Consider the following 14426-nt stretch of genomic DNA (forward strand, 5'->3'; position numbering starts at 1 on the left):
CCAAGAGTGTTAAATTTTTCAAATGACTTTTCTGCATCTGTTGATATCATCATGTGGTTTTTGTTCTTCATTCTGTTAATGTGGTGTATATTACAATGACTGACTGAGGAGGGAAATGGGGAAACTCAAGAATTGGGATTTAGATATTTTAGACTAGAGATTCCTGGAAGATTCCCATGCAGAGATGTTTGCTGGAGAGCTGCACCTACAGACTTAGAGGTTAGAGATGCCTGAGAAAGCAGCACAGGGTATATTTAGAGAAAAGAGAAGAAGGCAAGGTAGCCAGAACATGGTGTTCACCAAGAGACAAGATGGAAAGTAAACCCAGAATGACTTCCTAGAGCTAGATCATGGTGTCAAGATCCAAAACTTGGATTTTATTTTCTGTAAACTGATTTCTTTTTTTCCCCCCTTTGAATAACAGAGTTGTTTATTCATGGCTTTATTTCTCATATAAAAAGTAATATATGTTCATTGTGAAAAAAAATGAAAATAAGGAATCACATAAAGAATAAAATGCCAGCCATCCATAATTCCACCATCCACCTATAATTACCACTAACACTATAGCCGATTTCCTCCTAAGGACTTTTTTTCTTACTTTTCACATCCATATTTTGTATAGATTACAAAACTGAAATTACACTATATATAATAATTCTATATTCTACTGTTTTCACTTAATATTTTGCCATAAACATTCAGCTATGTGACTAAAGAGTCTCTGTTATACATAATTTTAATTACAATGTGATATCATATTGGATAGATATAAAATAATTTTACATTCAATTATTGTGGACATTTAGACTTTTAGAATTTTCTATAATGGGGCACCTGAGTGAGTCAGTCGGTTAAGTGTCCAACTCTTGATCTCAGCTCAGGACATGATCTCAGGGTCGTGAGTTCAAATGCCGCAACCAGCTCCATGCTGAGCCTGGAAACTGCTTAAGATTCTCACTCTCCCTCTCCCCTGTCCCACCCTCCCCCCACACAAAAAAATCAATCAATCAATTTTCTGTAATGGACTTATTATAAATATTCCTATGAATACGTCTTTACTCCATTTCCAAAATGAGAATTTGGGAGTTAATGGCCAAAGATTTAAAGATTTTTGAATCTGCTGAAAAAGCTATTTTTAGAAAAGCTAGACCAACTTATATCCCTACTGTATAAAACTGCTCATTCACCACATCTTTACTATTATTAAGCATTATGGCTTTAAAAATATCTAAAAATTTTGTAGATGAAAAATAATTTATCTTTGACATTTTCATGAAACTGTGAGGCAGAAACCAGAGTCTCACCAAACTCTATTCTAGTAAATTCAAACCATGCCACTGAAGCGTTCAATTTTCAGTTTAAGCTCACAAAATGAGAATAAATTTCTAATAAGACTAGTCTAAAACAGCAGAAAAGACCTCATTTCTGGCAGTCTCAACTGGACATCGAAGCTACCAACGGCAGCCCGACAAAGTCACGCTAAGCATCAAGCTACCCAACATCCTAGAGACAGATCCCTAAGGACTCATCCTAACTTGTCAGCTTTCTGTAGAGAGCAGAAAGGAAAAGATTAATGTGGAAGATTAAGCAAGTTACAGTCTCTCTTCTCTCCCTACCATTGATGAAGAGTTGAACTATAACCCAAAAACCATTTTTTCAATTCAAAATTCACCTGGAAGCAAAATTACTCAACCTCTAGTTTCATACAAAAGAACTGTGGAGGCATAAGTGTTTGGAGTTATACACAGTGGGGGTGGGGGCAGGCACTGGGAAGACTCAAAGGGTAGTCCCCTTCCTCCTTCTTTTTTTTTTTTTTAAATATTTTATTTATTTATTTATTTGAGAAGGAGAGAATGAGAGAGAGAGAGAGAGAGAGCACGCATGAGAAGAGGAAGGTCAGAGGGAGATGCAGACTCCTGCCGAGCCGGGAGCCTGATGCAGGACTCGATCCTGGGACTCCAGGATCATGACCTGAGCTGAAGACAGTTACCAACCAACTGAGCCACTCAGGCGCCCCTCCCCTTCCTTCTTATGGTGAATCTTAATCTAGATCCATAAAAATTGGGATCAAGTAAAATCCCTATTTTCCTGCAGGCTGAGCCCTATCAGGGTTAGTATGGACGGAGAAGACCCAGGTGTGGTCACCAGCGTGCCATAACAGAGGCAGCATGCAGAAACCCCTCAGCACGTGCAGAAGTTTCAAATGAGAGGCATTGCATACTTGTGTCCCTTCATGATCTCATCTCAGAGAAATCTAAAAATCGCATATTAATGTGCTCTAAAAGGTTTTGCCTCTTGAGAGCCCATGTTCATTGGCCAAGCAGAGTTGTACAGATCACAACGCCAGGTTCTTATGCACATTCTCTACTTGCAAGTACACCTGTAGGAGAAATCAAATGATAATCAGAAGTCCTGAATATGGGAAGGCAAGGGGATGACCTGAGAGGTCTTCTCTGCCACGGTTACTGAAGGCCTCTGTGCAATTGCCTGAGGTGGCCTTCATCTCCTCTATTTCTCCTCATCCTTTGGAGCTCAGCTCAAATAGCCCCTCCCCAAGGAAGCTTCCCCAGCTCCCCCAGATCGGTTTCCCACCCCCACTTACACCTTTTATCTACCCTGCATTTTCCTTTAAGCACTATGGCAATTTTAATTAAAAGGTTTCTTATACTCTGTTGTTTCTGATCTTTCAGGTCCCTGGGAATAGAAGCCATGTCTGTCTTACTCACCACCTTACTCCTGATCTCTAGTACATATAGTACACAGCAGGCATTATAATATTTGTGGAAAGGAAGTGGGGAAGGATAAGAGAGCACAAAGGCTGCAGGTCTACTGTGGGAACAGCCTTCCAATCGGAGTTCAAGTCCCTTAACCAAGCTCCTCTTTCCCTTTGACAGTGTCAGAAATGGGCACTGCCAAATCTGCCCTCCTCTCTTTCCCTCATTTTGTGTTTCTACTGCTGGCCAACCATCCTTTTAACACTCACTTTGTCATTGTTTTATTTTATTTTAATTTTTAAAAATATTTATTTACTTGACTGTAGAGAGAGAAAGAAAGAGAGGGGGAGCAACAGAGGGGGAGGGAGAAGCGGCTCCCTGCTGACCAGGGAGCCCAACGCAGGGCTCAATCCCAGGACCCTGAGCCAAAGGCAGAGGCCCAATCAACGAGCCACCCAGGCGCCCCATTAACACTCACTTTGGTTGGATACGCAACAACTCTGGTCAGGTTACAATGGAATTGGACTGGCTGCAGTGCCATTCTGTTGCTGAAGCAGCTTTGTTCTCTCCTGGCCTAACCGAGTTTATGGTCATGTATAATTTCATTTCAGAGAATAGCTATACTTCCAAGTTCTTGGGGCTACCACACCATCAAGCTTCTGTAATCAGCACACCGCGACTCAAGGTTAAGGGAAGGGATGCCCCAGGATACACTGCAGTCATAGAAGAAATAGGACAACGATGTGTGCATGTGGCTGAAGCCTGCTCATACTTCATACACACAGAAGCTGGAGATGACATTTTTACATGCTTTGGCTATTTTCACAAATATGATATTAATTTTGATAATTAAAAACAGAACAAGCAGTGGCCTGGGAGTCTGGGTGAGATCTCTATTGTTGTGATCCCAGCTCTGACACGAACTTGGCTGTCAGCAATCTTATTCCACGCTGGCTTCTGTTAAATAAAGGAGTTCGGCTAGAAGACCGAATAGCACCTTCTCTCTTGACATTACATTATCCAAGTCATCTAAGAACTTTCCCCAACTTCATAAGCACCCAAAGACCAACCCAGCTGCTGGCACTGTCCAACACACACACTGGAATCTGGGATAAGCCTTTCCAAAGAATTATGGTGATGTCTTGGGATTTCCATGACTGCAAATGAATCACTCAAGAGACCAGCAGATGTCCCTGAGACCTGACACCAGCTAACACAAGATTCTCTGACCTGCAAACCTTCTTGACACTTAGGATGGAGGCCTGAGATACCTGAAAATCTGACTGTCACCCAGGATGGCCCCCTCTTCTTTCCATTTTCCCCAGCAGCAGGATGCTTGTGAAAATTATGTTCTGTATGTAAAATAGTCAATCATGATAAAATATTTTCATAAGCATATATCTTTGACGATCTTTGCAAAAAGCACTTCCCTTCTCTATTCTCGATGCTGGGAGTTCAACTTCCTTCACCTCAGCCCCACAACGCAGAGGTCCTGTCACTAGTGTTAAATTACTCTCTCAAACAGGTGTTCAGCTGTAGTACAAACAAACTCATTATTAATCGGTTTATAACCCCAAAATCACCTCAGTTTTAATTAGCTGGTATGTTAAATTCAAAGTCATGTGGAGGTTTAAACATCCTACAAACAAACCCTCCTTAGAAAACACGCATCTCCGAGGAGACCTTTCCCTATCTGAGAGGAAATTACCAAAAAGAATAAGACAGCCACAAAGGGATCTGCCCTCCAGAGACACATAGTTGTCTCTCCTGTAGCAACTGTGAACAGACTTCGCTCGAAGTGTGAATTCCATCGATTTCTTCCATTTAGCTCAAACAGGATGTTTACAAAAGAAAGAGAGAAAAAACCCAACACCCTGAGGTCGTGTCTGAAGATGGGACTGGGATCGGAGTACTACTTGCCTCGAGTAGTAAGACTCTACTCCCAGGGCCTCTCGTACACTGGCGATGTGCTGCTCGAGGACGGAGCTGGTGGCTGTTGGAAGAGCCGTGCTGCTGCTGGCCTGGAAGTCGCTGGAGTTTTCCGCTGCGTTATCACCCAGGTAGTGCTCGTGAAACTTCAGAATTCCTGAAACCAGACAGGCACAGCCAACATCATGCAAGGCCAGGGTTACGCGAGGGAGGGCTGGAGGCAGGGGGTAGCCCTCTTGGGCAAGCATGCCATCCAAACAGTGTGAAGAGATTCTGAAATCAAGGTCTTGTGAGGGCTTTCCAGAATTTGGTCAGTACCCATTTCTACAGCTTTTGTCAAGAGATTTGGTGCTTGAAATCAGGGAATTTAAGAAAAGGCTTCTGCTCTTGACACTATATTCAGAAGCTTATGGGATGACGACTACTTCATATGTATTTCCAAACAGATACTTCTCAGAAGCATCAACTAGGGAAAGTTTTCTTTCCTGAATGGTGCACGAGCATGCCAAGGTATATTCTCCCCAGAAACTGAAATTCTGAACAGAAATATAACTAGCCAAGTGGAAACTGTGTTACTCAAAGACCTTTTATTTCACAAAAGCTAGTTGAAATAAATGCATCGTCATATAAAGGCCAGATAAAAATATTTTAAACCATTTTTAAATAAGACTAACTGGTCAACCATCATTAATGGATTAAAGGAGCAAAAAATTGTGGCTGCATGAAACTGAAGCAATCCATAGTGGTTTTCTGGCAATAAACATAGGACATATTCTCAAATGGTAATGAGGTGTGTCAGCCCTGGAAAACGCTGCTCCTCTCTGATTGGATTAGAGCCCCAGTGAAAGCTTCAGAGTCTCATTAAGAGCAAAGAGGACGGGAAAGAGAAACAATGGGAGCCTCATTATACATGGCTCATTATTACAGGGATTTGGACATACCACCTGTCAAATCATGTCCCCAAAACATAACAATGACAGAGAGAAAGAGCTTGATACCTCTATCACCAGCCATGTCCTCCCAGGCATCAGTGCCCCTCTGGGGGGCGGGGCATACACAGGGACTCATTCCACTGCAGCTGACACTCCCCAAGTCACCACGAACATCACAACTAAAACCTCAGCATAAAAAGGTCAGAGGTAAGAATGTTCTTTATGGAAATCCCATAAAAAACATGGAATTAAGGGGGAAAGATTATTAAAAAATTATGCCAAGGTACTGAAACTCCAGGCACGAGTGCTCAGAACCCAAGAGGCATCAGAGAGTTGTCATCCAGCCAGCATCTTTTTTTTTTTTTTAAATCAAAGGGACAGAAACACAATCAAGAAAATCTTGTCAATTCTCCCTGGCAGTTGAACTTTCTGAAATTGGCTTACAGATATTCAAGAAGCCCATTCTTCAAGATTCCCAATTATAAGATCCACTTCCCCAGTCAATAAACTCTAATTGGATCTGGTGTGTCTCCAACACGGTAAAGCCATCAGCATTTTATTATGCAAAAAATATGGCCCTAACAGCTAATTAGTGGTTCTGTATTTAGTGAAACAGTTACAGCCTGAACATTTAATGCCGATTTAATCAAAGAGGATTTTTACTTCGGAAACAGATTTACAACAGAACTGGTTAAAATGGGTTCTGCTAAACTTGGAAATTTCAAGCCTGAGACTTTGTTTATATATGGTGATAAGAGCTGCCGGGATCATTTCAGTCTAACTTCACCCTGAAAAAGGGTCACAATTATTAAATCATATCTAGAAAGAACTCGTTAGGACTTCCAGTCATCGCTTTATTAGCTAATGAACAACAGCTGCCTAAAAATAGGGCTGCTGGTGAAATTAATCCTCTGCTCTTCGTGTTCCTTGATGAATGCTTCCACATTCACCAGTGAGGAGCAGCGATTTCTTGGGGAAATGAGAAAGCTGGGCTGTCTTATTAATTGAATGCCCTACCACAGATTATCGGCCGTGGCTGAGGTTTTGCTGAAAGCCGACATCAGCTCCTTAGTCTGATCTATGGTAATGTGCCTCTTCTACCTCTAGTCATTAGACTTTCTCAGTCTAGTGTCTTAATTGCCCAGTTCCCATAGAAAGAGATCTTACCTGCCCCAGGAGCAAGCAGCCAGCTATACAAGTAGCCTGCGGCCAGGGAATAGTAAAGTACTAGTCCCCTCTGGCCATTAACCATCTCTAAGATCTGATCAATAGTGACTGGGGAGTAGGGGTCGGAGTCCTGTTGTCCTGTTTGTCGTTCTACCAGAAGATCGGCAAATGCCCGTGTCCGTCCTCTTTCTGCCACAGCGAGGGCTTCATCATGATGGCCTAGGATACAAAAGCCACATGGTGAGGAGTCCCTGGGGGAGTGTGTTTATCCACAAAGGGCCATCAGGTACAGAGATCCTGGGTGGAAACCTCACTGCACTCCTCTGTGGGGCACAGTCTCCGTTCACATCCAACCCCCTGCCTCAGATGATAGGTACAGCGCCACTCTTCTAAAACTCCACGTTTTCAGACCACCCCTGCCCAAGCCATTAGGCTTTCCCCTGTCGACAGTCATACCCCAAGAGAGCCAACTTTGTTCAGAGGATGGTCCTCAGCTCTGCCTGCTCTCTAATCCACAACCTGAGTTGCTCTTTGGCGTCCTGGAGTCTGACCCCATTCACTTTAGCTATTTAGACCTAATGCTTTGCATGCTGTTTACCCTCTCACGTTCCTGCTCAACTTTGATTCTGACTTGGCCTTGGCAGATAAACCTACAGGACCTGGTTCCTGACCATTTTTCTATTTCTCTTCGATGCAGCCCCTCTAGGCATCACACTGTCCAGCCCCACTAGCATATCCCCCCACATGATACCTCTGTGTCTTCATACCTGCCAGTCCCTCTGCTGAATGTGTCCTATTCCCTCTCAACCCTGGCTCAAAAGGAGGGTCCTAACAGTTGCCCCCTCCATCTCAAAAGGGCTATTGTAAAGATTGACCAAGGTGCTGCATGTGAGATGCCTGAATGGGTTATTCAAAGTATCACATATATAACAGGTGATATTATTGTTAGGGCTGAGACCTCATTCCATTCTAGGCTCCCACACATTTGTTTCTCTTCTCTTCCGGTCCCCACGGGCAAAGGGTTTAAACCTCTGAAGTCTCTAGTTCTTTGAAATTGCTTTTCTCTTTCAAAGCTTTTCTTCAGTCTTTCAGTCCAATTCCTGATCCCTTTCCCTAAGAGACTAGTCTGTTATCTAGTTTAAAAGCTAAATGCACACACATGAGGGCACCAACAATGTATAAGGCAACATACTTTCAAGTGAGGATTGTTCAGAGTGTTTAGAAGAAATATAATGCAGAGGATTTGCTTGCATCATAAATAGAGAGAGGGAAGATTTGCCCAAACTAGGGTCCAAAGAGAGAACAGGCAGAGGCAGGAGACCAGATGCCGCACTCCGACAGCACTTCAAGGATGCCTAGCTTCCTGCAGTTCCAGTATCAGTAGAAAGGGGGATTTACATGTGTGTATGCAAATGTCTTCTTTACCCTATTAAGTTATTAACTGGATCAGCAGGGATGATTTCTGTGCACGTTGGAAAACCGGCCCCAAAGTGTTAGGCAGACTTAACACTGTGATTATAATAGATAATAAACTGTAATCTCAGGCAATGAGCATATTTAATAGATACATTTTTCAAGGGGAGGCCTGGGCATTCAGATACACACAGCAAAGGACAGGGTCTTACTGACAAGGCCTCAACATCCAACTTCAAAGACATTGTTAGTTCTGGTAAATACCTCTTCCATCCATGGTCTGGGTTGGGGGAAATGGCCAGCAGAGCTGGACAGGCCTGAGAAGAGGCTGAAGACAGGGCAGCTAAAAGAGGATGATGGACAGCGGAGGCCCCAGTGAGGGAAATGCATGCTGCCCCAGTACAAGCCAGCACACAGGCCTGGGAGAATGATCACTGACTAGGTCACGGCCCGGAGGGCAGACCCAGAGAGTAAAAACACTCACAGAGCAGCAAACGAAAGACTTATGTGGCAGAGGAAACAGGGAAGAGGCCAGGCATCCTACAGGTGTGAGTGGTGGGAGGGAAGCTGAGGGAGAGGAGCTCAAGCCTCTCTAGCCCCAGGACACTTTCTCCAGCTCCTGGGTCTGTCTGCCAATATGCTTTGTTTTTACAGCACCTGAGTTTCTTTTACCCTAAGCACCCGTCACACCGTACAGGACTCCCTGACGTCTGTCTTTCACCAGGCTGACTGCTTCTGGAGGCCAGGGACCGGGCCTTCTGGCCTTTCATTCCCAGGACTAGCACATGGCACTTGGTAGGTGCTCTATAAATATTTGCTGACTAAACGGACACATGTTCGGTGACTGGACTGCAGTTGTAGCTTCATGGCCTGACGTCATGAGTCAGATTTTGCCCCAGCAGCCCTGGAATGACACAGACAGGCAGGCTCACTCCCAAGAAGTGGGAACCCCGGCCGCTCTCACCCAGGCTGACGAGCACCCGCTGCAAGGCCTGGTAGGACGAAGTCTGCAGGTCAAAGAGGGAGAGTTTGTAGTCCGTGCTCAGCTGCGCCTCATGTCGGATTGTCTCAAATAACGCTGATGCCCTATAGAGCTGCAAGTAGGGACAAAGAATGTCATTCATTCCCCCAGAAACCACTATGGCCAGAGACAACTTCTGTACCCAACTTGGTGCTCCAATCTAGAAACACTTTTTTAAGAGGTTTGAAAGGATGGATCTTCATTTCCAGGTAGGTTCCTGTAGACTGGAAGAGGCATCATATCAGATCACACCCAGGAAATGATGGTTGTTTATGTGCTCAATTAGACCAGGCCATCTAAAAGACAGAGCTTATGGACTTCTAGTCTGAAAGTTGCAAGAAAAAAAAAAAAATCAGCTATGAATCCAATCAAGGGCTGATTTTGATTAAAACAAACAAAGCCTCTCCTTTTGCCCTCAAGCAACCATAATTTAGTACCCCGGCCTCACTCAGCCCCAGGGCCAGAGTGAGAGCAGGTACAGAGCAGACAGGCTGGATACAAGGCTGGGATGGGGGGAGGGAGGAGGAGCAGGCAGCCATCCTTTCACGAGGAGGTCAGCTTTGGCAAGCAGTTCAGCCGAATCAAACACTGCCCTCTGCAACGGTGACCAGGAGTAGGTCTTTCCGGGACAAGCTCCCCACAGCCACACCTGCTCACAGGGACATCCACAGGACCAGATGCTCAACATTCCTACAGAGACACTGCCCTGCTGCTCCAAGTGGCTTCTCCATGAGACTTTTCTCTTAATATTTATATGCAAGGAATAGTATCCAATTTTAAGTTCATGCAAATTAAAAAAAAAAAAACAAAAAAAGAATTCTAGGACTAAGAACTTAGACTTAGTATCCTCAGCTCTACCACTAATTCATCCTGTGACCTGGGGCAAGATTTGGAGTCTCAGTTTCTTCTTTTCTATAAAGGGGATGGTTATCATTCTACCCTCAGAGGTATTTGAGGAATAAATTCAGTGAGTGACAGTACTTGAAAACTGCAAATCACTATAGTAATATAAGTTTTAATTTTTTAAACAAGGAACTAAAGAATTCTTTAAACTGCCTTTAATAGTTTAAAAAGGAGAGAGAAACACCACCACATTCCAGGAGGCCATGGCACAATTTCAGTCACATCACCTCATCAGTTCCTGTGAGCACCTCCGATAGGAGCCTTGATTCACCTTGCCTTGTGCTCCTGGGCCTAGCACAATGCCTCAGCAGGAATTACTCACACACGGCCTAAGCTTTGAGTGTGTGATTTTGGATGATGCCATCTCACAACTCCTTCAGCTTGACAGAGGAACCACAACTCTAGGATCTTTCCAGTCTCCAGAGCCAGCATGAGAGTGGGCTTCTCTTCAACTATTTGTACATATGCAGAAACATGAACTCTGTGTATGTGTGTATGTACAAGTGCGTGTATGTGTATGGGTGTGTGTGTGTGTGTGAGAGAGAGAGAGAGAGAGAGAGAGAGAAGGAAGTATCCACTGATGTGTCTAGAAACCTATAAAGACATTAAAGCCAATAATTATGAATTCTTGAATTACTTCTCTCATAAAATGTATGTAATTTCATATTAAGGTTTAATGAGGAATGGTAACACGTAACACAAGAATGCTAAAGAAATTGTTGAGAAATCTGTCATACAAGTGAGCAGGAATCTTGACTAAGGCTCAGCACTTCTGGGCTGGAAAATCTATACACTAATCCAAGTGCAGAGGTTAGCACCTTGTAACAAACGTCATCACTACTTGGACAGTAATCCCAAGGGCTTCCATGCTTCTGGCAACAAAATCCACTTGGAACAGGGGTTCTTCTACTCACCTGATGTTGGGCCTCCTCCAGGTTCCCACTAGCCCAAAGGGAGAGGCCAAGACCATGGCGAATTTTGGCTTCATCTTCTCTTCGGCCCAGTTGCTCAGCTAACCTTAAGCCTGAAATCAGATAGAAAAATGCTAAGGACACACGGAAGACAGACAATCCCCCCTGGCCAAGGAGTCCTGGAGGTTAATTCTGCACCAGGTGTATATAAAGAATGTTAATAACAGAGCTAACTAAAATGCGGGACAAGAGTAGAATCAGTCAAGGCAGAGTAAACATTCTCTTCAAATTCTGTGTTAGTGGCGACCTTTCCAGAACAGTCCAAGATGCCCCAGCAAGAGCTCAGGTGATGGCTATCAGCAGGAAACAGATCTGCAGGGCAGGCAGAAACACTGAAACGTGAATGGAACCTAACCTGGCTGCCCTCCCAGCTGTGAAGTCCCTAGCTTTGCAAATGAAAACTTCTGGCCTATAAATTTATCCAACCGAATTCTTTGGCAGGCAAAAGCTTTCCCTGACAGTTCAAGTCAAGCTCAGAAGCCAAGCTAATACTCTTCCCTATCTCACGTACATAGCATCCAATCAGTGTCGATGGGAGACACATCTGATGTTCTCCCCCAAAGCAGAACACTCACACCGTCTGACTCTGCCTTCTGTTACCGACACCACTGAGGCATTTCATGTCCAATCTGTTTTTCCTTTAAGGCTGACACTTTGATATGCCTCGGCAGGGTTACAGAACAAGTACATAATGAGTCGAAAGCCTTAAATGAGACTGTCCTCATTCTAGTGGCCTTCAGACAGACACCTGCAGTTTGGGTCACTTACCTACAGCAAGCTTCTGGCTTTCGGGACACAAAAAACCTCCAAAGCTTTGGGAAAGCCAAATCTGAGGGCAACCATTTATTGTCCTGGCCACTAAGCAGTTCTCAGCATCACTCTGTCCTCATGATCTGGCTCTCTGTACACAGGAGTTAGCTTGTGCAGAAGAGCACAGGAAGGTTCCCACACTACAGCTGCACGCACAAAGGAACGACTTCCTTTTTTAAAATCTGATTTACAGTGGATGGGAGCCTGCCTCTGAGCATGCTGGGCCAGTGCAATTTCTGACTTCTGAAAAGGAACTGAGTCAGTTGAAGTGATATTCAGGTTCGTGCTCGTAAAATACTATGCATTTCACAAGGCACTTAACTCAGAAAACTTAGAAATACCATTTTAAGTTTAAAACGTGTCGCTGGATAACAAAAATAATACTTGCAAATTATTCACATGTTAAAAAAACACCTCATACAATAGGAACACAAATGGAAGAAGAACACAAATGGTTCTTGGATGAAAACCAGGAGAATGTTTTAACCTTCAACACACTAAGCATATTCATTCTTCAAGGCAGCTATCCCTGCTCAATGTTCTCCAGTGAAGAGCTAAGAGGCCGGGCAGACACAGTATCTGTCCCCCTCGTTCCTATTAGCCTCTGTCTCTTAGGAATCTAACCCAGCACCCCAGCATCCCTGAAGCCTGGTTTCCCAGGAACTAGTTGCATGTAGCTCCAGGTAGGTCACTAAATGGGCCCAGGCTCCTTTTCTTCACTTACAAAAAGAGAGAAAGCCGGATGAGACCAGTGGCTTTGATCAGGGTTGTCTGTACACATTACCTGGAGAGCTTCTACCCAAATCTCAGACCAGGCCCCACCAGTGAGGTTCAAGTGCCCTGGGGCGGGGTGATGCTGACTCACAGCTCCCTCTGAGAGCCAGGAGAGGGGCAGGCACCAAGGTGGTTTCTGGCTCCACTGTACCCTCAGTGCAAGAGGCTGCAGGCCTGACTCAGAAGCACTCAGAAAGGGCCTTCCAGGTGTCCGCACCTGTAATAGCTCATGAGAAGAGGCATCTAATCCCACCCAGGAGCCGCACCAGGCTTTCTGGTGGAGTACAGCCGCAGAACAGGCACCATGGAGATGCCATGATGAGAATTTAGATCTCTACGAGACTCAGAATTACAAGAAACAATAAAAGTGAAATTGAGAGTTTTCCATAAATGTAGAATTATGTTACAATGTCTCAGGCAAAGCAGCTGCTTTATGGAAACAATCTTTCAGGAAGTACAAAAGAACACAGCTGAAAGGTTGTCATTTGCTGGGTCTGAATTTAATAGTTTTCACAAATTCGACTGAAAATCGCCCCCAGTCTGTTGGAATTTTACCACAGTTAAGTTTCAGGAAACCCAAAGCCAACTCTCATATTTGATGCATGGAGGCAGAGCGCCCATGGAGTGGAAGCCAAAAAAGGTCTGGGAAGTGGCTCCCAGCCTCTGGGTAACCTCTCAGCCCGCAGGCCAGAGCAATCCCTGGTCTGTACAAAGGATGACAGCAAACCGTCAGCTTCTGGCCCAGTCTCCCCTTTGCTTCCTGCTTCCCTCCCTCCTGGCTTCCCAGCTGGGGCTCCGGAGTAATGGGGTATATATCACTGTTCCAACCCTGTGCTGTGCTTAGAAACAACAACACACAGGGTCTTGTGTGGTTCTTGGGGCTGGAAACTTGGGCTGGGGCCCACTCCACCATGAACTGACCACATGGTCAGGACCAAGCCACTGGACTCCCTGAGCCTCGGGTCATTTGGCCGCAAACGGAAGTAGAGATACACCTCTGAAGGTTACTGTGAGAATGAAATCCGGTTAAATAAACTAAACGTGCAAAGACCCTTGGAAGCTGGAAATGAGAGTTCTTGCTTGGAAATCAGCAACTACTTCCTTTTACTAGTGAGCCAAGAACATCCTATCTGCCCTTCTTCCTTCCAGGATGGGAGGGCTCCATGTGCCCCCATGAGGCGAAGTGCTTTCCGGGGTAGGAGTGTACGGGGTAGAGGATCAGCACACGGCTGTGGGACTTCTGCTTCCTGAGGAAGGAAGCTCCGAGGACTGGCTCCTGTGGCTGCATGGTACCTGACAGCAGGGGTCAGAAGCCTGGGGGTGGGGGAGGGGGAGGAGGAGAAGGAGGAGGCAGCTGCAGTCACTTTCTGGGAGTGTCTGGAACAAGACTGCCATAGCATCAGCTCAAGCACTACGGGCAAGCACCAGAAGGAAGCCTGGCCGACTGCTTGAGCGAACCTCAGACTGGATTAAACCTCAGCTGTGACCTCAAAATGGACTTCTTCACAGTTTTGTTATAGTTTAGGTATTTTCAGGATGGACAACGCGGCTTGGGACAGATGGGCATCTTCCTCTGATTCAGGCCCTTAAATTTTATGTGACTAAATCTTACTTGCTTCCTCTCGTGTGGGAATGTGTCGCCCGCTGTGAAGGTGAGGGCTCCAAGGAGCAAGGAGGGTACCAGCTGCCCGGACAGCCAGCTCCCAGGGTTACACAAGCCAGGAAACACATTCTGGACAAGGGAACGCCTTTGTGCTATTAATGCACACCTAGTGGGGGCACCACAGTT

The 14426-nt window shown here is 45.0% G+C and overlaps 1 protein-coding gene across 7 annotated transcripts in view; it reads right to left on the bottom strand.

The window, feature by feature from the left end:
- The window catches only part of TTC28 (tetratricopeptide repeat domain 28), a 641796-nt gene that overhangs the window by 97987 nt on the left and 529383 nt on the right, over positions 1–14426 (bottom strand). For all 7 annotated transcript variants that reach the window (XM_045081529.1, XM_045081528.1, XM_013063444.2 and 4 more), the window contains 4 exons: positions 10997–11106; positions 9123–9252; positions 6746–6964; positions 4638–4803 (listed from right to left, as the gene is read on the bottom strand). In XM_045081529.1, the coding sequence (XP_044937464.1) occupies positions 4638–4803; positions 6746–6964; positions 9123–9252; positions 10997–11106 (625 nt within the window). The remainder of the gene's footprint in view (positions 1–4637; positions 4804–6745; positions 6965–9122; positions 9253–10996; positions 11107–14426) is intronic.

Source organism: Mustela putorius, unplaced genomic scaffold, assembly GCF_011764305.1.
Source record: "Mustela putorius furo isolate JIRA1106 unplaced genomic scaffold, ASM1176430v1.1 tig00000578_pilon_pilon_pilon, whole genome shotgun sequence".
Taxonomy (NCBI): domain Eukaryota; kingdom Metazoa; phylum Chordata; class Mammalia; order Carnivora; family Mustelidae; genus Mustela; species Mustela putorius.